At 51.4% G+C, this 26,830-nt stretch overlaps 1 protein-coding gene across 2 annotated transcripts in view; it reads right to left on the reverse strand.

Moving 5' to 3' along the window:
• Window positions 1-709: 709 nt before the first annotated feature.
• AATF (apoptosis antagonizing transcription factor) overlaps window positions 710-26,830 on the reverse strand; it is a 71,389-nt gene continuing 45,268 nt past the window's right edge. Inside the window, exons 9-12 of one of the 2 annotated variants that reach the window (XM_044430285.1) lie at window positions 25,614-25,681; window positions 23,031-23,111; window positions 18,477-18,548; window positions 710-2,025 (exon numbers count right to left, since the gene is read on the reverse strand). In XM_044430285.1, the coding sequence (XP_044286220.1) occupies window positions 1,962-2,025; window positions 18,477-18,548; window positions 23,031-23,111; window positions 25,614-25,681 (285 nt within the window). In that variant the 3' untranslated portion in view covers window positions 710-1,961. Of the gene's footprint in view, window positions 2,026-2,351; window positions 3,290-18,476; window positions 18,549-23,030; window positions 23,112-25,613; window positions 25,682-26,830 lie in introns of those variants that run through there. The other variant, XM_044430284.1, reaches the window with a different exon arrangement.

The following is a 26,830-nucleotide window of genomic DNA, read 5'->3' on the forward strand; positions in this document are numbered from 1 at the left end:
GGAAGGCTGATGGGGTGCCCTCTTTAGAGCACTGCTGACCCCGACACCCATCACGCCCAGAGATCGGCAAAGGGGGCGCATCTGTGTCCAGTCTGCCAGGGAGAGTCCGCTGGGGGCCACCCGGCCGAGGCACGGCTACATGAGGCAGATCCAGCCAAGAACAGCACCAGGCCCCGTGCCCAGCCGAGTGGCCGACGAGGACTTTGAACCGGGGTCTCCCGACGACTCAACCCCTCCGCCCTCCATGCAGGTTATGCTCACGAAAGGAGCTGTGCCCACACAGTGCCCAATTGCGCCGTGTGTCACCGGCAATTTCTTTCCCCCACAGCTAATGGTGTGGAGGCTGAGGGTGTGGGACTGGGACTCTGGCGACCTGGGCTCTAGTCCCCGCTCAGCCAGGGAGCCCACTGGGTGACTTTGGGCCAGTCACAGACTCTCAGTCCAACCTACCTTACAGGGTTGTTGTGGTGGGGGTAAGACTGAGATGCGGAAGAGAGTTATCTAAGCTGCCTTGAGTTCCTTGGAAGGAAAAAAGGCGGGATAGAGATATAATAAATAAAGTTGTTGAACAGCAACCTCTGCTGCTTTCTTGGCATGTGTGTGTCTGCAAATTACTAAAATTCTCACCTGCAGTACAATTTTTGATAATTAGAAAAGGGGCTGACATTTAAAGGAAACCGCCTGTTGAGGCTACAGTCCATACAGAAGGTTATAAAGGTGGCCAGCTTTATAAAACTATTTTATTCTACTTTAAGTGATATGGGCTGGAATGAAGATAATCTATACAGGTGTTATATTACAAGGTACATATGCACATATTACTTATGCAAGATAATCTCCATTGGCAATTGATCACAGCAGGCTAATAAATTCACTTTATGGGGATTTAATTCCCAGCTTTTTGACCTTCTGAATAAAAACAAGTGAATCATCTTTCCCTTTGCTAGATTTACACCAAGGCTAACCTCTGCACAGAATGTGTCTCTATTGGGAAGAGACATCCGTGAATCCCCATCAGTGAAAATAATTAAATACATTAAGATCTGCGGTCGAAGGAAGACAATTCTGTTGGTGGTGTTGGGCGTGTGTCGGTACACACCGGAGGTAAAATTTAGCTCTGCTCCCCTGGGAACAGTTGCTCAGAAAATGGGTTGCATGTATTTTTAAAAACGGAGCTCACAGAAGTTCAGAGGAGCGCATTATGATGTTAGAGTTCCTGAACTGAATTTTTAAGATACAGGAACGGCTCAGCCAAATAAGAGAGGTGGATGTGGCTCCCGGCAAAGCCGAGGAGCCACCAGCACCAAGACCTGCTCACTGCACCTTGTCCCTGCTGCTGCAGCCGAGCATTCATTACTGGGCGGCAGTCTTGTCCCACACAGCACACAAATGTGCATTGTGTGTGTATGTGTGTGTTAAATCGAGTTGCAGCCCCCAGAATCTCTCCACACAAGGAGACGCAAGGTGAACGTCGGGCGAGCGTTCTTCGTACTCCACAAGGCGCTTGGCTCGCTTTCATACAGATCAGGCTGAGTGGCAGCTTCTCCGTAACCACCTCACACCGCCAGAACGGCCTCCGGGCGAGTTTCAGGCTTGGCAACCGCACAGGAAACAGAACACACTCTGAGTGGGGAACTGCCGCACACTCTCTGACAGCTGGACATTCTGAGCAACAAGCGCACACGTTGTGACAAGAGGCAACGTCTGGCCACGGGTGTCCCGCACGGGGGTCGGTCTTGAAGGCTGCTTTCAGAAGCAGGGAGCGCTCTCCTCTCCCAGTCTGGGCAAACCTGCAGGTGCGACTGGCTGAACACTCCACCAAGCTGCCACGCACCCCGAGTTCCAGAAGTGACATCCGTGGCTCCCTCCTCTGGGCTTGCAGAGCGCCAGGAGCTGGCCGGAGAGGGCAAGGCCCGCCTCTTCTCCGCATCCCGGGCCCTGCCAATGCCCGGCCTCCGCAGTTAGGGCCTCTCCTCTCCTTTAAGAGGTGCCTGTTGGCCGAAGAGGGACCGATAGAGTTCCGTCCTGGTGAGAGAAGGTAAGCAACAGAAAGGTGCAACATGTTTATTATAACACAGAGGTCCACTGCCAAGGCTTGGGAGGCGAGCAAAAGCAAGAAGGAATGCCAGACAAGCAGTAACAAGCGAGGAAGGACGTCATCCACTTCTGCGAAGCTGCCCTTGAACAGGGACCAGTGCGTGCGGCTCTCCTGGAGCGATTCCCCCAGGAGGCACTTGGCACTGGCGCCACAGCAGGAGGCATCTTTGGAGGTGGTGGCCCCCGATTGCGGCCTGTTCTTTCCAGGCGCCAATATTGCCATTTTTTCAGGTTTGGGTTTTCCTCCATTCTGACAGCGTTTGAAAGGGTTTCTTAACTGAGACGTTTTACAGGTTCTTTGTATTTTAAGCATTCTGCTGGTTCTGGTTTAAGCCTCTGCAAGTTTTCGCCCCTGCTGTAAGATGCTTTTGGGGTTTATTTTTCCAAGAGAAAGGCTTCCAGTGAATAAGTCCAATTATCACTTAGAATGTAAGCGCCAACAAATATTCAGTGGAAGCATCCAGCTGTTAAGCGCGGAATTGTAACTCTGTGGATCCCACATGCCTCCAGAAGCGTTAGCCTCATTCAGATGCTGTTGAAAAAATAGTAAAGCAGAAGACTTTCTGGGGAGCACATGCCAGAAGCCCGGGGCCACTGCTAAAAGGCCCTGTCAGGTTCCCATAGTGACAGTCACCCAACGCTATGTTGAAGGGTGGTCCTCGGGGGAATGGCTTTGCTATTAGAAGACACAGAGACCGCCGGGGCAGACGGGCGCCGTCGCTCCCTCTAGCCCCCATCCCACCACTTCGGCACCCAAACCTGTTGCCCTCCTGACAACACAGGGCATTGGCCATGTTGGCCAGGGCTGATGGGACCTGCTGTCCAGCCAGCAGCTGGAGGGCCAGAGGTTCCCACCCTGACAGAAGCAACCTTCAGGGCAGGCCCGCTCAAGCAGCGCTCGGCAGTTGAGTGCAGATGGTGACGGAGGGCAAGGCGGGAAAAGCAACTTTCCAAGGTCAATTTAGTGGAGGCGAGCGGCACCCTCACCCACTGCTTCAAATGAAAAAGGCCGGCAGATAATTAAAAATGCATTCAGCAATCTTTATTAATAAACACAAGAGCTGGGGAGAGCTTGCATAGTGCCTCTCTCTTGCGGCAGAGAAATATGTAAATACCGCGCCGGAGCTAGATTCCATCTCTCCGGGGAATGAGGGTTTTCTTCCCCCTATAAGTTTGCCCTTTCCAGACAAGGCTTTCAAGGAAGGGAACAAGATTGAATATTTTAATGGGATGCATGAGACCGCGGTGCTGGAAGGAGGGTTCAATCAAGCAGGCTGCGCGGGACTATAATTTAGTTTTCATACATGTTGTTCTTTTTCCTTGAGGTTGACACAGTGTTTCGGGTGCGTGTGTGTGAAAGCAACCTAACAAGAGATTCAAATTAACAGGACCCATGTAGAATTTTTAATGAACAGTCAGAATGGCTTTTGTTGAACAACAACTAAAATTGGCCACGGTTTAAAAAGTTCACGTATTTCAAATCCTCGAGGGCAGAAAGATTCATGAAAAGAACAGGTCGTTCGCTCTCTCTTCCCTTCTATATATATAAAGATATATTAACACAATCACAGATGCCATGAAGTGCTTGGGAAATTCTCAAGAATCCCACCTTCCCACCCTGCAAGCTTCTAGTACTCAGGGATGGTTAGATCAGTTGGAGGGGTGGGGGGGAGAACATGACTGGAAGCGATAAAATAAATACATCACAAACCAGTTCATCTCAGTTTCCAAATCAAGCCATTTTCATAAGGAGAAGATCACTTAAATCGGTGGCGGCGAACCTATGGCATGTGTGCCACAGTGGGCATGCGGGCCCAGTCGCCCCAGCATCCGAGCATCGGATAACAGTGCACACAGGGGCCATGCGCATGCTCGGAAAGGAGTAGCGGCGCCAGAAGATGACGTCACAGGCCACGACTCATTAGCTGTGACTCTTCCGAGCTTTCGCATGGCCGGTCAGTGCGCTGCCAAGGATATAAATATATTTGCTTGGACTGGCTGTGAGTTTTCTAAACTAAAACCCCAGTTTCCAGGTTTCATTGCAGTGTTGGCACTTTGCGATTCATAAGTGGGGTTTGGGTTGCAGTTTGGGCACTCGGTCTCTGAAAGGTTCTCCATCACTGACTTAAACGGTTAACACATTTTCTCACTTCAACAATGCCGACTGAGAATATTTTGGAGAGAGAAGCCACATTCTGAGGAGAAATTGCACGGTATGCAGATGATCCAAGATATATTTTCTATTGAAAGCGAGAGTGCCATTCACTGGGACCCATGGATTGACCCCCACCCCACCCCCCGCAAAAAAAAGCCCAATCACAGGCAGCTTTCTGGCCTTTGCAGTTATTGCCCCTTTCTAAAAGGTCCAGACGTTCCTGCCAAGGCTGAATTCCTGGCACCAAGACTTCCAAGCGAAAGCTGGCTGGCATTTTGGGCCAGGCACCTTTGGCCTCAACCCTCTGCAGGAACATCTCCCAAAGCTCAATGGCCTTCAGGTTGAGAAGGGACGGGCAGGGCCGGAAGCCCCCCACCCCCACCACCTTGACCGGCAGCAATGAAGGGGCACCTACAGCTCAATGGGGAAAAGTACTGACTGCACCATTTGGGGGGTGTGACTGAACAGCCCCCCCCCACCCCCGCTTTTCTGCTTTCTGGTGAATGACGGTCCAAAGTATTGGCAGCGGCTGCACAAACTGCTTCTTGTCCGAAGCGGCACAAGAATTCAAGGCAGGCGCAATGCATCCGGCCTGCGCCCCGAAGTGGGGTCTTCCGCCATCCAAAAGGGACTCTCTGAGGCTCTCCATGGGTGCTCTGGCCCACCAGCTTTCCTGCAGCCTCTCCTCTCATTAAGATGCTGAAACGCCTCTCCTGAGGTCAAGTTTCTGGCAGGGAGAGCTTGAAGCTACAATATGGTGGCATTCCTACCGACAGACGGAAATGCTTTGCAAATGCTCTTTCAGGCGTCCCCAAACCACAGAATCAGGCTTTTCCTACTATCCAGTTTCCCCAAGGCACGCTGAATGCCCCCACAAGGGACCAAGGCAGGCAGGGACAACAGCCCAAAAAGGGAGAGCTGGCATGTGTGAGGCCCCTGGCACAACCCCGTGAGCACTGATTCCCGCTCGGAGGGGACGGAAACCATTTGCACCCAGCAAATGTTTCCACATGCACTGCAACGACAGAGAGATACGCAGGCCCAGCGCAAAAGGCCGGGGTCAGAGCACCGTGTGTGAAACCTTTCGGGGGAGGCTGGGGTTCCGACTGCCACCACTGAGTGGTGGGCAAAGTTGCCCCCTCTAGCCAAGCGCTCCTTCGAAGACCAGCAGCCGTGACTGGAACCTTTAACTGGGGGTGCCAGGAATTAAACAGAGGCCTTTCTCTATGCAGGGCCCTTCCATCTCTCTTGTCAGTGGAGACTAACTCTGCTCCCCTCTTTTCTTCTTCCAACAAGCTCAGCATGGCAACCATTTTCTCCTGCTCCCACTGGACCTTCGCACAACAGCGAACCTTGTAAACTGGTTCAAGTCCATCCACAAGCGTCAGGCTGGGCTCAGCGTTGGTTTTCCCAGCTCTGCACCAAAGCATGCAAGTAACTCAAGCAAAGGGTGTGATCCTGAAGCAGGAGGAAGCCCCACAACCCCCGGCCATTTCCCAGCCGGCCCGGGAGCTGGGCAACCTTTTCTGTCTAAGCATGTAAAGGGCTGCACCCCAAATCTGCCCCCAAGACAAGACCGCAAAGACCCACAGGTACTGATGCGAGGGACTTGCGGCATCCAGACATGTCCTACCAGGCAAGCCCCTTTACAGCAAAGCAGCTGGAAGTCCAGGAGGATGAGAGTCCCAATAGCCAAGCGCCAGAAAGATGGCTGCCCTGCACCAGAGACGCTGTGACGCTGGCGGCCACGCAAACCTGGCCGGCCCCTCACTTTCGCGAAGGTAATAATCCCCCCCCCCTTCCAAAACAGCACCAACCTCTTACACCGAACTCAGGCGGCATTATCTATCATTGTGCTGTATCAGCTCATAATAAGAGAGGCGCTCTTTTTCCCCCAAAGCACAAGCCCAATCTAAAGCCATAGTCAATTATGTCAGATCAACTTGGGCAGAGAAATACCACCAACTGTCCTATAACCTCTTTGTTTTCCGCACTGCCTTCGGTTTCTCATAGCCAATCATCTCAAGCCTCTTTCTGAAAGAGCGATTAAGGATTGCTCTCATCTATTTTCTTTCTTTCTTTCTGTTCTCAAGAGTCACTAAATAGTCGTGGTACCGGAGGCCAATGTGGGGCTCAGACTCCTGGGCCAATTTAGAAATCTCGCTGTGTGCCACCGTCCTGGGGCAGCGTGAAATTAAGCCGTTTCTGCCACCTCACTCTGGTCGGGTGAAAATTCAGAGACTGTTTCTTGCATCAAATCCAGGACAGGGCTCAAATGCCCTCACGTTCCGGTGATTTTCTGGTGCCGACCTTTTTGATCCTACTGTCCAACTTTGTGAAGTTCCATGACACTTGCGGTACTCTTGCCCATCTCTTGTCTTCTTACAACCAAGAGGTTTTTCTTAGGAATACTCATTGGAGAGAGGGAGAGACACGCTAAGCAACAAGCGCCGGCCAATCTGGCCAAATGGCCAGAGAGCTCAAAAGGGTATTTTCAGCGGAGAGTGTTCAAATTAGCCAAATGCCAAGGAGTAACCTATGCAGCCAGTAATTAATTGCACTTACTGCCAAGGTAAGAGCATGCAGCAGGCGTAGGGTCAAAGCAGGGGTCTCCCCTGAATTAAAGTTTAACTTACCCTTTATTGCAACCCACCAAAAGCAAGTAATGAGCAGTAACATTTTTATTTTGTTAAACTGTCATTTTAGGCTGAGCTGGGGATAATTACCTATTTCCACCACAGTAAGGTTTTATCACCCTTAGTGAGGCATTTTCTAATTTAATATTTTTACTATATTATCATAAAACCTTGTTTCGGAGTGGAAGGGGGCATGGAGAGAAAAGTTATTGCAAATCCTTTGCCATAAAATATGGGAGTGTCGTGGCTCAGTTACAAATGCGCTTCTGAAAAACAGGTGGAGGAGAAGCCCATGATGATGGAAGCACCACAACGCCGTGGGGCATGCAAAGGTCTCCTGAAGACAGAACGGGGCTGGGGCTGGGCCAGCGATGCAGGAGAACCCAAAGCGAGGCTGCTGGCTCAGGCAGGGGCAAGGGCAGCTGCAGGGCTCGGTGGGAATTTTGATGTTTGCGCCGGAAAAGATATCCTGAGCCAGCTGTGCAAGGGGATAGGTAAGTAGCACCGCATCCCATGGAAAGGGCTGGAGAGCCCCACTGAGGACCACCGAGGGCAGAACACGGCCACCGGAACAGGCCTGGGATGGGGGAGCAGGGAGAGAACCCTTGTCAAGCTGCAAAGGCTCCGCCTGAGCACCGCTTTTCCGGAAGCTGCTTTCCCCACCTCTCCTTTTTTAAGTCTCCTTGGCTTTGCCTGTGGGACTGCTGCCTATCACAGGCTGCACTCCTCAGCTCCACTGTAAGCACAACTTACCCAGTAAAACTAGAGCGGGAGCAGGGCGAGAGAGGCTGGCCCAAGGTCAGCCATCAAGCTGGGTGGGGAGCTGAACGGGGGGCTTCCAGTCCCAGCCCTGCGCGCCAACGGCCCGGCCAGCCAGAGCCAGTGTCACAGGCAGCCTTGGCTGAGCACCTGCCAGGGGCCCAAACCGCAGCAGGGGCTCGCTGGCCAGGCCCTCTGGGCTTGCTCCCCTCCGTAACCTGCTTGCTCACCTGCCTTTGGTTTTGCCCGGACGATGGTGCCGAGGAGGAGGAAGAGGAGGAGGAGCCACCACGGACTTGCTCACCATCTCCCAAGGGAGCCCCGGGGAGGAAGGGGGTGAGGAGCAGGAAGTGCTGCTGACGGGCGACTCCCACTGAGAACCGCAAAGGGGACTAGCCGAGATAGGAAAGCATATTAGAAGAATGCCGCGCTTTCCACCGGACACGCAACTGAGTCCGAACCAAATCAGCTTCCACCTCGCACATGCCAGGCGCCACCTGTCCTTGCACACGCCTGCCGGCGCGGCCATCAGGACCCCTGCTCCAGGGCCTGCAGGCATCAGACGTGTGCTTGGTGGGGACCCCGAACGGGGCCTTTTCAGCTGGGCCACCCAGATGTCCCTGGGCTGCAGCAAGCCCCCCGGCCTCTCACCAGATTACCCTCCCCACCATGGTTTTCACGACTAGTTGCTGGCTCCGCTGTTCTAACATTGATGCTGTTCTTCAACACTCTTTCTTTTTGGGTTGCTGCTGCCTTCAGAGCCCTCTGGGGCCAAAGGCTGGGGAATCCACTCTCCCCTGTGCACCAAAGGCAGGAGGACTGGGCTGAGAATTCGGCCATCACAGGAGCCATCTCTTGCACCGGTGCCATCTGCCCGTCTCAACCTTCCCTCCATTGTACCTGTGCCTGGTCACGAACCCATCTTCCCAGCGGCATTGTCCCAGCCTTGCATTTCAATGTATTTTATTGTGCTGTAAGCCGCCCCGAGGCTTCGGCAAGGGGCGGCATAGAAATGTTGTAATAACAACAACAACAACAACAACAACAGGGAATTCCATGCAAGCGGTGGGCAGGCAGGGGAGAACGAACGAGGAAGTGCAATTAACAGCAGCAAACCTCCCCATGCATTGCTGGTCTCCTACAACAGGGACGAGGGCTTGAGCAGAAGGGCCGTTCTTATTTATTTATACATTTCTATCAGCCTTTCCCCATCTTCCAAGAAACCCAAGGTGGCCTCCACTGGCTTCCTCGGTATTTTATCTTCACAACCACCTCGTGAGGCAGGTTGGGCTGAGAGGATGTGACTGGTCCGAAGTCACCCTGCAAGCTTCAGGGTGAAGGGGGTAACAGAACAGCTTAACACTTGGACCACTTCACATTCAGCTGAGATACAAACTCTTTCCACATCTTTTTATATCTCCCAACACCTTGCACCTGATGAGAGGCCTACAGTCCTAACTAAGCCACCAGACTCCCTATTAATCACCAAGTTGCCTCTGAGTGAGATCCGTTCAATAACAGCAGCAAATTCAATCTGCGGCTTCCATCAGCTCCCGAGCACTTTCCAAAAACAGAACCCTCTCTCCGTTGCTTCAGGAAGGGACTCAGTCCTGCATCTGCCCGCGAAAACCCTTCTCTTTTAGAGGGCGACACAGCTCGCTGAGACACAGATCTGGAGGAGAACCTCTAGCTGGAACACCTGACACAAGGAAGCGCCGTGTGAAATTTATCATCGGGCAGAGAGACTCAGATATATGACTCAGGGTAGCTCTGTCTGCATTAACAGTGCAGAAAGAGATTATACATTTTTAGGCCAACATTCATTTTACGTTATTGCAATGTCATTTTAATTGCCGCTTCTGTTTTATGCTACGATACTTTATTTGCTCTTCACTGAAATTTTGATATTACTGAACCTCCTTGAAACCCTGAGACATGCTAAAATATAAATTTAAGGGCACAATCCAGGACAAGTTTCGATGGAGAATGGGCCTGCGACTCCCATTGACTGTGAACTCAGTTCTAGCCCGGACAACCGATGCCTGGGCTGAGCGTAGGCTCTGCTCCAAGTGCCTGTCTCTCTCCCTGAGCCACTATTTTGCCTCTGGCTCTCACGGGGCCTTGAAAACGCAGCGCCTGAAAACTCAGAGCTTGCCCAGCCCTCAAGATCTGAGCAGGGAAGAACTGGGATTGGATCGCTACGACGGCAGGTCAAGCCGCCCAAAGGATGCACAAAGTAGATGCCCAGCGTCTCTCAGGAGCGGAAGAGTTGCTGAATGCAACCGCCGGTGGTGACCTGGGGAGGAGGGGTCCTCTTCTCGTGACACAGTGTCTGCAGGGCACACACTCCTGGGGGATGGAGGGGTGGTGGTCATACTATTCAGTTTTCGGCCATCACTGGATTTAGGGGCATGCGGCTCCAAGTACGGGGTAGACGCTCTCGATCTCTTGCCTACACATCGGTAATACAAACAGCAGGGATTTAATCCCCACCAAAGAGCCAGTGCAAACACTGGCGAAGGGAAACACTCTATTATTGAAGATAAATGTCAAAAGCGGGGGCACAAGGCTGGCGCGCTTTCTCCGCTCCCCACTTTTCCCCCACCCCTTTCGCACCTTCTCGTCTCCCGCGGTTCCCAAATAAAGAGAGTGAACGCTAGGGGGCAGCCTCATCCTCTTCTAACATCTGGGCTGTGGGAAAAGGGGAACGAGTGCGCGCTCCGGCCTGCGGGAGGACCGGGTGGGAATCACCAGCAGGCCACCGAGTGCCACGGAGTGGCTGGCTCTTGGGGCGGACGTTCACAGCGGGGCCTCCCTGTTCTGGGGTCAGGACCAGATTCTCCCCACGCAAACGAGCCCAAGGCCAGTGCGACTCCCCCTGCGGAGAGGAAGAGCAAGGCTCCTGGAGCACCGGAAGGGCGAGGCAGCGGGGGGGGGGGGGCGGGTGCCTCACGCCGGGCGGATGCTGTCCTGGAAAGATTGGGGAGGGGGTCAGCGCAGAACCGCTTCTCGCTTGCCCCAGCACCCTCCCCAGCTGGGGCGCCCCGGGACGCTTCTGCCCCTGCCCCCTCTGCACTGGGGGCCCTCGGCATCTCAGGCTGCCGTCACTGCCCCCATTCGGCAGGCACCGGGGAGGCCCCATGCTCATCTCGCCCTCCGGCTCTGTCCAACGAGGACCTTGGCAAAGCAGAGGGCTCGGGGCGTCCACCAGGCGCCACCTGCGTGGCTCAGCTCGCCCGCTCCCTCCGCATCCAAGGGCTAGCGGGCTTCCGGGGCGCTGGCCTGTCTCCCCACTTTTCAGAGGTCTGGGCGGGGTGTCCCCATGATTGTCCCGCTTCTGCCAGGCACAAGCAGGCTTGCGCCGTGGGACCGGCCCCACTCTGTGCTCAACTGCTGCAGTCCACCCAGGGGCCTCGGACAAAAGGGCAGCCTGGGAGTGGAACCCACGACTTGCGCCTTCCCACGAACCATGCGCCACGAGAAGCAGTGCAAGCCTCCTCCTCTCACAGTCCCCTTTTTCCTGGGCAGGGAAGAAGCCTCTTTGCATTCCTATCCCGCCTTTCTCCCTCCTCTCCACACGGTCCGCACGAGTGGGCTCGGCTGGGGGTGAGCGGCTGGCCCAGGCCACCTGACGCACTCCGTGGCCAAGGCATCTCAAGGCCGCTGTCTTCAGGGCCCCCCCCCCTCGCCACCTGGCCACACCGGCTCTCAGCGAGGAGGCCATGCCCTCTGCCAGTCCGCGGCAAGTTGGCGCCCGCCTGCCCTTCTGCGCATCCCCGGCCTATATGTGACATGCCACACGTGACAAGCGCCCGTCCGGCACCTTCCCCGGAGGACGGGTGCAAACTGCCAAGCCAGCCCACTGGTCCCCCCAAAGCAGGCCAGAAGCTGCCCCTGCTCTGTGAGCTCCTGACGTCTACCTCAGCCCAAGTGACCAGGCTGACCAGCCGCCAGGCTCTTCCCCAAGGCCAAGGCCAAAGGCAACGCTTGCAGCACCACCAACAAGGGAGAAGTTTCGGGAAGAAAGCCTTCCCCAAGCCTCCCTTCCACAGCTTTGCAGCAGCACCTATCTGCTGGCGAGGGTAGAAATAGGCATGCCAGGAATCTTTCATTATGCACAGCCAAGTTTCTAGTCCCTGTTGCTTTGACGGTGTATCAGTACACGAGTGCGACCAAGCCTTAGAAGTCAGAGGGGCAGCTGAAGGAATTTCAGACAGCTCGACTGCATGCCTTCCCTGTCCTTCTGCCCCTTGCTCCTCCTGCTGGTCAGGGGTCCAAGAACACCTTGTGCAAGCTCTGACTTCTGAGCCTCAGCGTCTAGGACCATTCGGTCAACTACAGCTTTTCCCTCTGCTCAAGCTCCTACAGTCCTGATGGCTTCTTCGCCGCCCTCTCTTCCCCAACTGCACTGAAATGTGGGCAGATCCATCAAGGAAAGCGCACGCACGCGCACGCACAGGGGAGGATTCACGAACTGGGGGGAAGAGACTCTTCTGTGTACTTTAATATCCCGTGTGCCCAGAATGATTTCCTCTCTTTCACAGCTTGGCTGTTTTGTAACAGATTCTATGCAAGTGATGACAAATTGTCTCGCTGGGGGAAGAGGACAAATCATCCTGCCACTCCGAACAGGTTAGCTTTTATTTATTTTTTTATTAAAAATGGGGAAGGAAATTTCCATAACGAAAGGGTTTCGGCAAATTTACTGCAAGGGCTGGCTTATATTTTACAGCCTGCTCTGTTGCAAAGGCCTGGGTGCTGTTAGGTGGGGCGGGGGGGGGTGAGAAGAGGGGGGGCTGGTCGGGCTGTAAAAGTTATCCTGGGGAGGCTTGCTTTTTGCGGGGTGCGAGGTGGGATCAAAATGGCAAAAGCGGGGGGGGGTCGTAGTGAGGGCCGTGGGGTCTTTTGCCACTGGACTGCATCCCAGTGGAATGCTGTTTGTTCTTCTAAGAGTGTGTTAAGGGATGGGATCCCTAGGGCAGTGCTCCTGGCGAGGCACGATGGGGGGGCAGAAGAGCCCCCCAAACACAGCAGGGTTCCTCACGTGCTGAGCAAGTTCGGCAATGCGTATTGCCTTCTACAGAGCTCCCCATCATAAAATAATTCCGTCCAGAGACTAAATTTAGATGATTGTTCTAAGAGAAGGAACCAAGCCAGTTCCAGGCCGACCGTCGGAAGGCGCACAAAGCAGCGACCTTTCCGAGGGCCCATTTTCACCGACCTGCCGTCTGACAGAGAGGTCTGGGCAAGGAGACCTGCAAAAGCCTCCTGCACACAGGAACATGAGGCCTTTAGCAAAAGAGGAAAGGGCACTCGTGGAGAGAGAAGGGACACCCCGACCCATCCGCAGAAAAAATGATTCGGCACACCTGATTTAGGGTCACCGCAACTCGAGATCGCAGGGTGCATAAAATACAACAGTATGTTACTAATCAGAGATCTATACAGGCCAAGGCCTACCTCGTAGTGCTGTTGTGAGGGGCAGGCAAGGGCCTGAAAGCACCCCGAGCGCTTCAAATTAATAGTGCTGGCATTAAGTCTTGCAAAGCAAGACAAACTCCTTGTCTTTGTGAGAGGGAGCTGGACTGACAGCTTCAAACTCAAATTCCTCCACTAATGCAACCACTCAGTGTTTCTAATACCCGCCACACAAAATGCACAGAGCAAAGACGGAGATCTTGTGAAGTCCCCCCACACCCTTATGTCACAGATACGTATTAATCCTTTAAAGCTTGGATTTCACAGGACGCACCCCCTGCCGCTCACAGCCAGACTGTGACTGACGCAGGAGAAGCGCAAGCTCCGGGAGAGCGCGCCAACTGAAGCTCACTACGCTCCCCCTCGCCCACGGGAAAAGCAGCACCCCAGGTGCTGCTGTCTGGGGGGCAGCGAGCCATTGCTCCCGCCCGGATGCCCTTCAGCAGGAAATGCTAAGCTCTGTGGGGAAGGTGCCACCCACCCAAGATGGCAGCAGACGAGTCCAGACCTTCTGGCGGGGACAAGCCAACGTGCCGCTGATTTCAACTGGCAGCGCCTACTTCTGGCTTGGGAAGCAAACAATCTGCAGCCATGAACCCGGTTTACAGCATTTTAAAAAATGTGAACAGGCGAGAGGATTTTAAAATGTCTGCGGCATCCATGAGGGCCGGTGTGGTGTTGTGGCTAAGAGTGCGGGGCTGGGGCTCAGGAGACCTGCTTCTTGTCCCTGCTTGGCCATGCAGACAACGGGGTGGACTCTGGGCCGGTCTCAAGCTCTCAGCCCAGCCTACCTGACAAGGCTGTTGTTGTGGGGTTAAGACGGAGAGGAGGAGGAGAATGACGGAAGCTGCTTCACACTCTTAAGAAAAAAGCAGGACAGAAGTCTAATAAATAGAAAATAAATACACCAGCTCTATCATGGTTAAGGTATGATGGGGGTTGTTCTTTTCCTGATCCTGAATGGCTTTGCCTCAGTTTATAAGTGGCACTGCAGCACCCCCTTGTCCGTAACAGAAGCTGGTGTCTTCTGCTTGCAAGACAAAGATTTTAAACTGCCTAACAACATTCCTCTCTAAATGCACCAGCTGGGCGTGTGGTTGCTGGCTGTTCCCTGTGATTTGGCTCCCTGGCAAGCGCTGTCTGTCATGTCCTTGCTAGTCTGCATGGCAGGAGAAGAAAGCGGGAGGGAGCACGTGGGAGAAAGGGAAACGGGCCCCCCCCCACACCTCAGCGTCACACTCTGGCCCTACCCACTGCTGGCCTTGCCCTGTCGAACTGTGCATGAGGGAGTGTGGACTTTGGGGGGGATGTTTGGCTGGTTCCCCTCCCCGCCAGCTCAAATGCTCCATGATTTTTCCTCTCCCTGCTGGAACATCCGCACTGCCTTGGGTTCCTTCCACAGGAGACAGCCGCGGTTTGGAAGCAGACCCTTTTCGGAAAACAGTGGGGCTCGAGCGCCCTTCGCACCCGCCCCGTAAGCGTCACCGGCAGTGCCGGCATCGGCAGGCGAATTATAAACCGTGCCAATCCACACTGAACCGAAGCTGTAACCCTCTTTAACTAGAGATCCAAATCAGCACCCTGAGTTATGCTTGTCCCAGCATCTGATAAGGTACAGAGGGAGCGTCTAATAAGAACGAGCACTGAGGACCTTTAACAGTGCTGTTAAAAAGGAGCGCTCATTTTTTAGGAGCTGCATTTGCTTAGACTGGCTAGAGAGGGGTCACCCTCTCTGCCCCAGCCCCTGGTTTGTATGGAGGACGCGTGTGCCTCCGAGCACCGTGAAAACCATGTGCCTGAGCCACCTCTGTGTGTGTCTTCTTGCAAGACACAGCTACAAACACGGGACCGTCGCAAAGTATTATTCGGCAGGCCTGATGCACGCATGGAAAACAAGGACCTAGCACCGGCTCCGGCATCATAAAAAATATACGGCCGTTCACCCGTCATGTGCTTGATACAAATCTGTGGAAGTGCAGAGATCAGCAAGGAATGCAAAGCTGACTCTGCGAGAATCTTTGCCATGTGTTTGATTTAAGGGAGAGTTTCTAGCCCTCATGGATGCAAAGATGAACTTGAGAACATACAGGCGATGACTACTAAAGACTTCAAGGACAAGCCAAGTGGCCATGTAAGCACTGGAAATCTTTTTGGACTTTTTGGACTTTTTGGACCTTTGCTCATAACAAGCAAACCCCGTAGCAAACCCCGCATGAGAAGGGAAAGCACGTTCGCTGTATTGATAGACGATGCAGAGTTCGGCATTAATTAGCGCAGAATTTGGATCGCCTGGATACACAAGCACCGCTGCGGACACACCCCTGTGGCTGCAGGGCTCGCGCTTGGACCGTGGGTGTCTGGCGTCACGCCACTCACGGCGAGGGCGGCCTGGTTGAGAGGCCGTGTGCTTCCCACACGTGCCCATTCCTTGGCTTGACCAGAACTTGCCTCCAACCCACAAGTGGAAACCTCATTTCAACTGGGAGCTCCCAGTTCTGACCTGAGAGGTAAACTCTGGTTTACACAAACCGTAAAGCCGGGCTTCTTTTTCCCATACAGGGATGGTTACAAGGAAACAAGTTAGCTGAACCATTATAAACACTAGATGGTGAAATAGCTGGAAAAAATCTAAAAGGGTATAATAGAAGAACAGGGTTTGGGGGGTTTTTTAGGGGCTGCCCAAATCTATGTTCAGATAAACTTGCTTACCTCTGTAGAGTCCACTTTGGATAAGAAAGGGAACTGTGTTTCCAAACCCTGTTGTTTTATTTAAGATCCTAAATGAATAGGCACCATCTTATTTATTTAGGATGGTGGAACCTTCACACAGCCACTGCTCCCTTCCAAAGGTACAGGTGTGTGCTGCAGAAAAGGTAAGGAGGGGTGCTGGACCTGCTTGCCCACTGAGGAAATCCTCCCATGGTCTGGCGTAATAGGCTTGCGATAAAACCCAGGGCTCCCATGGAAGGAAGGAAGGAAGGAAGGAAGGAAGGAAGGAAGGAAGGAAGGAAGCCAGCCAGCCAGCCAGCCAGCCAGCCAGCCAGCCAGCCAGCCAAGGATAACGGTATAAATATCGACACTCAAATATGTGGGGGGCATCACCGGGAATCAGGCTACTGGTAAAGTGGGGACTCTCCTTTTTGCACAATGCCTCCACTCCCAGACTGATTGCTTCCAGCCCTGGACATCTGCCCCTGCCTGAGCGACCTGGAAGCCTTCACTGTCACCCGTAAATGGATTTTCCAGGTACCAGCTCAGCCTCCAAACACAAAAGGTGCTTTCCTCTACCACAAGCTTTTGTCTGGCAAGCTGCTTAATATCATGGATCTGAGAGCATCCCGACAGCTTCTGCACCCTTCATCTTTAATGCATCCCCCCCGCCACTCCCCCTCCCCCTACTTCCCACCCAGACAATTAATTTATTTTATAGGCTGTAAGCACGCTGCTGTTTCCCCAATTTTTCACACTACACACACGCGGCACGCTCCCTGCTGCATGGGATTTTTATTATTTGTTTTGGGGTCAAGCCTCCAGAATGACTGAGCAAAAAGCCCAGTGCATGATCACACCACTGTGAAATGTGCATTTGCATTTTCAATCTAGTAATTCACACTTGCAAACAATGAAATTACCTGCGACTGCCACTACAGAAAGCAGCGTTATCCTTACCTTTCCCTCTTTCGTGCATATGTGGGCTTTGCTATTATTATTATTATTATTATTATTATTATTATTATTATACTGAGGAGCAAAGCTGTAGGGAGATGAGGAGAATCACAGCAAACTTTAAATTGGACCTCGCATCATTCTCTTGCCCTCACTTGTCTTGTGGGCCCACAAATAAAGCACAGAAAATAGGATCATAAATAGGAGAGCTGGAAGGGGCCACGGGGCCACCCCCGGCTCAGTGCAGGACTCCAAGTTAAAGCTTCCCTCTCAGAGGGCTGTCCAGCTGCACCCCGAATGCCTTCGGTGTGGGAGAGCCCACCGCCTCCCTAGCGCATGGGTCCCATTGTGGTGCTGCTCCCACAGCCAGGAAATGCTCCCTGATGTTCAGCCAGAGCCTGGCTGGCTGTGACCTGAGGCCATTGTTCCGCATCCTGCACTCTGGGATGATCAGGAAGAGATCCTGGCCTTCCAGTTTGCGACAGCCTGTATGTTCTGGTAGAGAACTACCAGTCTTCTCTTCCTGAGGCTAAACATGCCTAGTTCTTGCCGTCTCTCCTGACAGGGTTGTTGCCAGTCCCCAGAACATTGTTCTAGCCCTCCTTTGAACCCTTTCCAGCTTGTCCGCATCTTTCTTAAACTGTGGTGCCCAGAACTGCTTTTCACATCTGCATTGCAAAGCAGGGAAATCAACACACTGATCGTATCCTGTGTGCATGATGCTTCATGTTTCACATTATTGTTAACAGCCATTTTAAAAATAACTTCCAGGAGGGTAGCTATGTGAGGATCCAGTGCAGCACACACGAACAGGGTCTAATATCCTAGTTTGTCCCCAGACAGTTAACCATCAATTTTCCAGTTTAGATGAAACAGGACACAAACTGCAGTTAGCAGAATTCCTTGTTCGCTTGTTTGTTGACACACACTAAAGGGAACAGTGAAGTTTCTGTCTGCGTGGTTGTTCATACTGCTGCTCATTAAGCCACGATATGATCATCTGAACTCGAGTGTCTTGTGGCACTTTCCCGATCAATAAATTCACTTTTCGTGGACTGGAGTTCGTTTCATTCATCTAATGAAATGGATTTTGCTCCACAACAGCTCCTGCCACATGATGTTCGCTACTCTTTCAAGGTGCCAAAAGATCGTTCTTTTTTAAAAGTTGAGCTCCACTGCAGCAAAGGAAGACTGAAAGAGGGACTAATACAGCCGCCTCCAAGTGGGCACCCTCTTGCTGTTTCCGACGATGAGTTCAGGCGTGCCCGATCAGTAGGGTGGTGGTGGCGGGGAGCCGATGTCCAAAACATCTGGCAGGATAAAATGCTCACGAACTGGGCTTTCATGGCGGTTAAGAGCCACTGATAAGGCTCCCCTTGCTTAAAGGGCCAGGAAAGCCAGTTTGAGAAACATCCAGCCAATGGGAAAAGCAGAAATGGAAAGGCACACACAAAGCCAGGCATGTCTGAGCAGCCAGTACCCGAGGCTGCACTGTGCGAGACAGGCAGCGAGCGAGCGCGGGAGCCGCGGCGCGCGCAGCCGGCTCAGCCCGGACAGAGGGCCTGCATCGCCAGTGACAAATGGCTAACTGATACAAAGAACCCGAGACGGTGACAGGCTGAAGAACAGGTCAATATCAAGCTGTCAGAAAGCCCTTCGAGAAGCGTAATTAACCGCTTACTAACCTGGCTTCATCATTCATCGTGCAGTGGTCAATGGGAGCCATGAAGCTCACCAACTTGCTGTGGACGTGATACCTGAGAGAGGGAGAGAGAGAGAGAGAGGACACATTCTGTAACTATTCGGAGAGAAGGAAGAAAAACAGCACCTTTCTTGGAAAATATTCCTGCTATGTGACGGCAACGTCCCATGCATTCTGCAGTTTGGCAGCGATAATAAATGCATGCATGCATTTAATCCGTTCCTAGCTGCTTTCGAGGCCATCACCTTCCCAAGGCTCCATAAAGACAATAAAAGCATATTAAGCCATATTAAATCTAAATGGATGAAGAGCTAAAAAGTTTCAGTCAAATGCAATCGCTAAAAATATCCACTAGCAGGAAAACAGTAGCCCTCCTTTAAAGATTTCTGCTTCTGCTTAAGCACCCCCAGAATTCAGTGTGATTTGAACCTGCCAGGGTCAAGCTAAAAGCAGAACTGCCTATCTGCTTAATTCATCCCCACATGGAGGAGCAGCGAAAGACTGAATACCCAGATGGAGTGACTCCTCTTTGACAAACCTATCTCTATGCTGTGATCAGCACAGGAGCCCCCCCCCTTCTTCAAGAGAGGTTCAGAAGACAGCAAGAAGGGCCAGGATCTTTTTAATGGTGGCCCCCTGACCATGGAATACCCCACAAGCAAGGTCCACATGGCACCAACGTTGCCATCGTTCAGTTTCAAATTAGGACTTTACTCTGAAGGTAGATGTTGAGCTTCTTGTTCTGTGCTGACCTTCTGGCTACTTTAACAAATCGGGTTTAGCTGCCCTGTAAGCAATAATATTGTTCTATGTGCCGTGGGCCTCTTTTTCAAAGAGATTGGCAAGTATGAACTTCAAAGGGCACCAGTAGCCATCTGAGGGACAGCTGTGGCAGATTCAGAAGAGCAATTAAGAACATTTAGATGGCACCTTACGCAAGGTCAGACTGGAAACCCATCTAGCCAGAATTTGCCTACCTTCCCCGAAAGAGCTCCCCGGGACTTCAGGAAGAGAAGGGACTTCCCCATCGCCAGGTACCATTTAACTGGAGATAACAGAAATTGAACTGGGACCCTCAGCGAGAAAATTACATGCTCTGTTGCTTAGCCAAGCTTCCCTCTCTTGGAATGGTGGACAGGAGGAGGGAAAGCTTGGAGAAAGCAGCTCTGAATACCCATATATTTCAGGATTGGTTTTTTTTTTTTTAAATCTTACAAGGTTTTAGGCTGTAGTTTTTAATTTCTAAAAATATTTGCACCCAGATAGGGCCCCCAAGCAGTTCACCCATGAAAGTCCAATAAAATCAATAAAATACAATAAAAGTAGGGGCATGATCAGACCCACCAAAACATACACAACAGGGACGAGAAACAAAGGGGAAAGCTACAAGGCTGCCCAACGGCTCAGAAGACGGCCTCTTGCAGGGGGGTTCATCACCCTTGGGATGCCACAACAGAAAGGCCCCATATAAGATGGAGGAGGAGATGTAAGCTGCCTTGAGCCCTTTGTAGGAAAAAGGCAGGATATAAATCGAAAAATAAATAAATAAATAAATAAATATTGCCTTCCTAAACATGGCAAGACATCAGATGCTGAATCTGGCGGGTGGCCAGTGTTAAACCAGGGGAGGCAACTCTCATGGCATTTCACCATTCAGGGCAAGCTACAGAACCTCCAGGGTGCCAAATCTGGCTTTCCAGATTTCCTCCGGTGGTCCTGCTCCTTCCCTGGCATTTGTGACTTCGCACACCAGTCTGAAAAGCTGAACTGCCTCTCCCCAGGCTTAGATCCTGGCCCAGAGAGACCTAAGCGAAACCACGCTGGCACTTTCTGGCCCCCTGATCCTTCCCATCTTGCCTTCAGCCCACCCGGCTGCGAAGTGGCCTCCCCAGCTGAGCTAAAGGCTCTGGTGTAGGGCTTCAAGGGCAGGCAGCAGACCAAACCTGGAGTTTCTCGTATGCTGCTCATCTTCCATAAAGGCAGGTCGTTCTGGTCCAGGTGGGCTATTCCACGTGCTGCGTACCACCCATTTCTCACCCTGTGCTCTTCTTCGAAGGCACCAGAGATCACTAATCTCGCAACTTCCCGCCCACCCATTCGGCTAACCCCAAATCGTGCCCGCTCTGCGCAGGCAGAAACCCTTTCGGTCGCCTCGGCTCAAATGCATGACCACCCCCCCCCCCACAAAAAAAAAGGCTTGCAAGCCTGGCTCAGGGTGGCGTGAGGCTCTTCCGCCGACTCTGACGGAGTCAGGAATGCATCCCATCTGCCTGCAACACTGACAGGAAGGAATATTGATAGCCAATAATTACAGGCTTTTAGGCCCAACAAAGCAGTGCTTCCCTCTTTTCATAAATTACCTTATGACATCTATCTTAAAAATCGCTATGCCAGGCCTGACCCAGCCCAATTCCACTGACTTTTCATCATGTGCCATCTGAGCTCAAGATTGATGGTCGTGCTCGCCCAAAGAGGGAGCAAAGAACAGTGGATGCTGCTGCAGGGCTCCTTCCCCAGCCTTCACCCCCGGGAGGAGCCCAGTGGCTTTTCGGCCGCCTGCAGGCCAGGAAGAAAGCGTCTACTTCTGCCCCAAACTTACTTCAGATGCACAGCTCAGGGAGGTGGAAAAGGGTGAAGGAGACCCCCCCACCCCAAGTGTGGCTTGTCTACTTGCACCAACACCAGTTCTCAATCCTTGGCACTGGCTGTATCTAAGTGTTGGTATTAACCTTAGAACCTGAACGCTGGGGGCTCTGCAGTACCAGAGTAACCTGGCTGGGCACTGTGGTCGGCCTTGAAGGCTCTACCCCTTGACCAACCATGAGGAGAGTTCTGGGTTAGCACGTGCTAGAGATGAGGCCCTTGCAGTGGTATTTTTTGGGGGGGGGGGGGCAACCTGACTGTCAAGCCCCTTTTTATTCCCAAAGTCTCCTGATTTTAATTCTGGCCTCCTCCATTTTAAAAACATGTACGGATTATTTCTGTTCTATTATTTCGAAACGGCTTGGGACATGGATATTTGAAGAAGTGCCTCCTTCCATATATACCTGCCTGGCCTCTAAGATCTGGAGTGGAGGTCCTTCTTCAGGAGTCCTCTTCGAAGGAGATCAGGAGAGTAGATACCTGGAGAAAAGCCTTCTCTGCGGTGGCACCCCAGCTATGGAATGGGCTCCCTAGAGAGGCGTACCTGGCACCAACGCTTTTTTCATTTCGGTGCTGGGCCAAAATCATTTTATTTTCCCAGCATTTTAAATGTCAGTATTGTTTTTAATATTGATTTTATATATCATTTGTGGTGCCATGTCTTATTTATTTATGTTAGCACTGACTGTCCAGAGACACTGTAAAGGGTGGGATAGAAAAACTTTATATTGTTTATTTTTATTTATTTATTTATTTTTCGATTTATATCCTGCCTTTTTCCTACAAGGGACTCAAGGCAGCTTACATCTCCTCCTCCATCTTGTCCCCACAACAACAACCCTGTGAGGCAGGTTGAGCTGAGAGTCTGTGACTGGCCCAAAGTCACCCAGTGGGCTCCATGGCTGAGCGGGGACTCGAACCCAGGTTGTCTGAGTCCCAGTCCCACGCTCTTCACCACTACGCCACACTGACTCTCGTACTGTAATGTTCTCGTCCTTATTCCTATTTTGTCAAGCACCTCACATAAGGGTTTGGCCCTCAGAAAGAGCAATGGCGTAAACCATTCGCCACAACGTCTATTCTGGAGGGCAAGGGCCTTACCACCATGCCTTCTAGATTCTCATTTTTCATTTTGGACAGCCAACATTTGTTATTTTGGAACATTTAAACCATTCGTTCCCAGAATGAAATGTCAACATTAAAAATTAAAAGCTGCTATGTCTCCAGACAACACCAACTCACAAAGGAGGCTGTTCGTTGCACCTCTGTAGAGAGTCTCCACACAGGGACATTCTGCTCCATCCCTGTCGTTCCATATTAGATGATAAAAGGAAATACCTGCCACCAGGTTTAATCGGGGGAAAGTGGGTATCTCAGTCATTGGAAGTTTGGGGAGCTCTGGTTTCTGTGATTCCGTTCAATTAGCGTGTTCAAAAATCCCTAGGCCAGCTCTCAGGCAAAGGCTTCCCAGGGCAGCGAAATGTAAGGACTGCAATATCCTGTCTTGATAGCACATAGCCATTTCGAACTGGAATTAGGAATATCCTGCCAACTAGAATACCCCCCTCACATAAAACTAATTAAACCACTGGAAAAAGACGTGCACACGTGCAATTTAAAACCAGCTGCAGTAGGCACCATGTTTATTTCTTTAATAAATAATAGTTGCGCTACCTGTGATGATAAGGCAAATTGGAAGCGAGAAAGGCAAGACCCCGTGAATAGGAATGCAACATGAGGCCAGGACTGGAAAACAGCTTACGCCAAACTTCCTAAACTGATATCCTGTGGATATGTTGGCTCACATGTCCTATAATCCCCCAGCCAGTGAGATTTGTAGTCCAGCACATTTGGGGGATGCCTGTATGGGGCAGGCCGGCCTTACTGTACTCACCGAAGTTTCCTTCCTTTGCTGGCTTTTTTGTCCACCTTCTTCCGGATTTTGCTCTGCAATTTCTGGATCGCCAGCCACTGCCTAGGGAATCCGGGAGAGGGAGGGAGAGAGAGAGAATATATTAGAACAGGCTCTCTAAAATGGGGAAAGGGGAGAAAGACCCTGCTTCTGGCTTGCTTTAAATGTTTCAAGGAACAACATCAGAGAACCGCATGCTGTTGGTTCTTCGCTACCCCCAGTGGCAAAGGCAGCCTGTCAGCCTGGAGAACTACTGGGAGGGTGTTGGGGCTGGACAGGAGGCAGTGCCAGCTGGGAAACACTGCGAAGGTGGACATGGTCCTCGGGGCTTGGGGTTCCGCACCCTTCTCTAGACTTGGCATGGCTCGAAGCTGGGCATCCTTCCCAAAGGGTATCCCAGAGCGCCCCCCTGCTGGTCCAACAGGTACTGGGAAGCTAGGCAGGAGGTGTCTGGCACCAGGGCTGGATGCCCCCCTAGCCCAGCCTTGCACCTCCCACATCAACTGTGCGAGACTCTTCAGGAAGACCCCTCTTGCACCCCCAGAACGGTGGCGCCGCGACTACATTATGTTTTTTAATCTGTGTAAGAGCTCCTCCCCTGTATGCTGAGCACAGAATGCAGGAAGGGGGGCGTCTTATTTCTCTCCCCAATTCTCTGCTTAGAAGAATAAAATTCACACACACACACGAACCCTCCAAATCCTGTTTAATGAACAGTATACATTTAAGCACAGCCACTGGCTATAATTTGGCAATGCATTAAAAAAAAAAAAAGGCGCAAGGAGAGGGAAAACAGCCCCCCACCCCAAGCTGAATAAAACAGGAGCTCAAAGTGCTAAACTCAGAACACACTGCCAGAAAAGCCATTCGAAGCATTATGAAAAGCTCGGGCGTGTCGGCAAAATTGTTTTCACCCTCGTTAAAATATCGCCGCGGTTTTTAGTGCACTGTGCCAAGTTTATTTGGTGGTATGTCTGGAATATTATGGCAGCCTTGCTCTGCTATAATTTAACGGGATGGAGCCAAAAAAAAACATGCACTTAAGCGGTGATTACATTGCACATCTATCTGACTTTACAATAAAATAGATTACGGTAATTAAGATTATATTAAGATTGTGGTAATTGGATTTTGAGATTCCCCCCCTCCATGTTGGGCTCTCCAATGAGTAAATCAGGTAAAGACGATGCCAGTTTCTAGCTTAAAAATAAAAATGTTTGCAACTAGCAGCAGAGTTTCTCCCCGCCGCCCCCTCCAACTCTCCCTAACATGTCCTTAGCCTCGAGCGTACGCCTCCAGATCGAGTCATTTCCCACCTTCCTTTGCCCCCTGTGGTGTTCAGCAGCTGGTGGGGAAGATTCAGGGAGCATACAACACATTAATTTGAAAGGCAGCATCTATTATGACTGAAACTCAAAATGTACTTATTCACCACCCTGCCCCTTTCCAGAAAGCCGTTTATAAGCCGAACATGCGTCAGGGGTGTGAAGCAGTCGCAAACAAGGCTAACGTGATTTTTCGGTTGCACTGATGGATCTATAAGCTCCCAAGTCATGAACAAAAAGACTTCCATTCCTTTTCTGAGCTAGTCTGACCTCCTTGGAGTGCTGTGTCCACCTGAGGGCATCACACTTTGAGTATAAATATGCAGAGTCAGAGGATGACAACCGAGATAACCTGGGGAATATGGAAAGCAAGTCTCGCCAGGAAAGGATTAGCGAAAAGGGCATGCTTAGCCCGGAGAGGAGGAGAGGCAGGTGGAACCGCTTCTTTCAAACAGGGCTGTCACACTGACTTGTTATCCGCAACGCCAGAAGTCATAACTATATTAAATAGGCTTAAGTGGAAGGAGGGCAGCAAGCTTTGGGTTGGACATTCCTTTATTCAAGTTGTATGCTGCCCAAACAGCGAACGGCCTCGACAAGCACAAGAATAAAACTAAGCAGCAGCAGCAAAATAACCCGTAAGAGATATAACAGAAAAAGCTAAATAATGCAAAATCAAACTTCAAAAGCAATGAGGAGTCAGCACGAAAAGCAATAAAGGAACAGATCACAGATTCAGTGGATCCAGGGTTGTCACCCAGGCCAAACCTAGCTCCTGAAACCATTTTCATTTAGCTGGAGCAAAATGCTACCCCAAGTTTGCACACAGATCTGTTTGTAAGGAGGGAAAAAAAGAGAATTTTGCCCTGGGCAACCATCTGTAAAACAGAGTACAAAACCAACAGATTAGCTACTTTTCTCACCTTTCCACACAAGGGCCAAGGGTGACTCAAGGTAGAATACTGAACATAAATCTTTATCATAATGATGATTAAGTATAAATATGGACAAGACCAGGGGAATAGAAACATTAAAAACTGAAGCAGCCGCAAAAAGGGACATTGATAAAGTCCAGGGGAAAAAGATAGCCTTCGCCTGATACCTGAAAACCTCAAGTATCAGTCCCGGCACAAGAAAAGGCCCATCACGCCATGATGGCTCATCTTCAAGAAGGGTCTTGATTAATATCCCATCAAAGAGGCGGGTTCGTTCAGCAAAGGATGCTGGGAGCTTAGCTTACCTGCCCATTGCCACTTGGTCATTTGGATCCAGGGAGCTGGTTTTGCGTTCAATGAGTTCCCGGAGGAGCTGGAAATAAAAAAAGGGGAAAGACAAGAATGAAACAGGGCAATTCTAGAGAAGGCTCAAGGATTTATTTCTTCTCTTCACAATCTGTTTTCCGAAGCTGGTTTGTGCAGCTGGGAATGACTGCTCCCGGCCTATATTAAGGCAAAATATCCCATTACATCTGAACCAAGGAACCTGAGCTTAGAGTCGCTGAACAAAACAGGATTAACAGATAGGATGGGCTTGTAAGTCACTTTTTAAAAGTGAAAACAGGAAAGACAGTCTGACGCAGACGACATACTAACTTAAATGATTTTCGTGGCACCAGAATGGATCAGGATGCAACACGCATTTTTCTAAGATACGAAAAATGCTGCATACAGAGAAAAGGCAGGCTGCTTATTTGTGGATGTCGTTCTTTAAGTGGTCAGCTGTGCATTCATACCTATAGGCTCTGTGCCTGCATAGAGGAGGGGGGAGGGGGGGCTGCCAGCAGGGACACTCAGCATCTGTGCTTAGCCCCCTCTGGGCACTTAGGTGGGAGGCCGGGTTGCGCCTCTTTTGCTGGAGGGCTGACTGGATCTTGGATGTGAGAAGACATTCAGTGTATATGCTGCTGTTAGAGGCATGAGAGCTCAAAGCACTCAGGTGGCCTAGGTGTTGGTTGCCAGAGCCCCATCTGCCCGGTTGTGGGCAGAATACAGCCAATCACCCGTCTGGGTATTAAAGAGACCCTCCCCATCAAAAGAGAGGGCCTCAAAGCGGGGCTGGGGGAGTTCAGGCGAGCAGAGCCATGCATGGCGACGGATGGCCACAGGGCCGACTGCAGCCTTGGCGTCACCGTCCCCATGAGGCTGAGTCCCAGGAGGGCACGGCTGAGAGAGAGAGACCCTCCCAGCTCACCCACCGGGGCTCAGCGGCGCAAGCAAAGAATACGGCAAAGCCCATCCCATTCTCTTGAACTTTCAAAAGTTCCAACTGCTCTGGGGTTTAATTGAATACACTACCTTGCCTGCTTCTACTTTATCTTGTTTTAATTGCTTTTTATCTTGTAGCTCGGCATGGGGAGGGGGGTCTGTTTTAAATGTAATTTCATTTCATTTCACACCACCCAATAGCCAAACCTCTAAAATGGATTATAAAAACCAGATACATACAAAAATATAAATA

The sequence above is a fragment of the Varanus komodoensis genome, unplaced genomic scaffold, assembly GCF_004798865.1.
Source record: "Varanus komodoensis strain SLA01 unplaced genomic scaffold, ASM479886v1 scaffold20_1, whole genome shotgun sequence".
NCBI classification, from domain to species: Eukaryota; Metazoa; Chordata; class Lepidosauria; order Squamata; family Varanidae; genus Varanus; species Varanus komodoensis.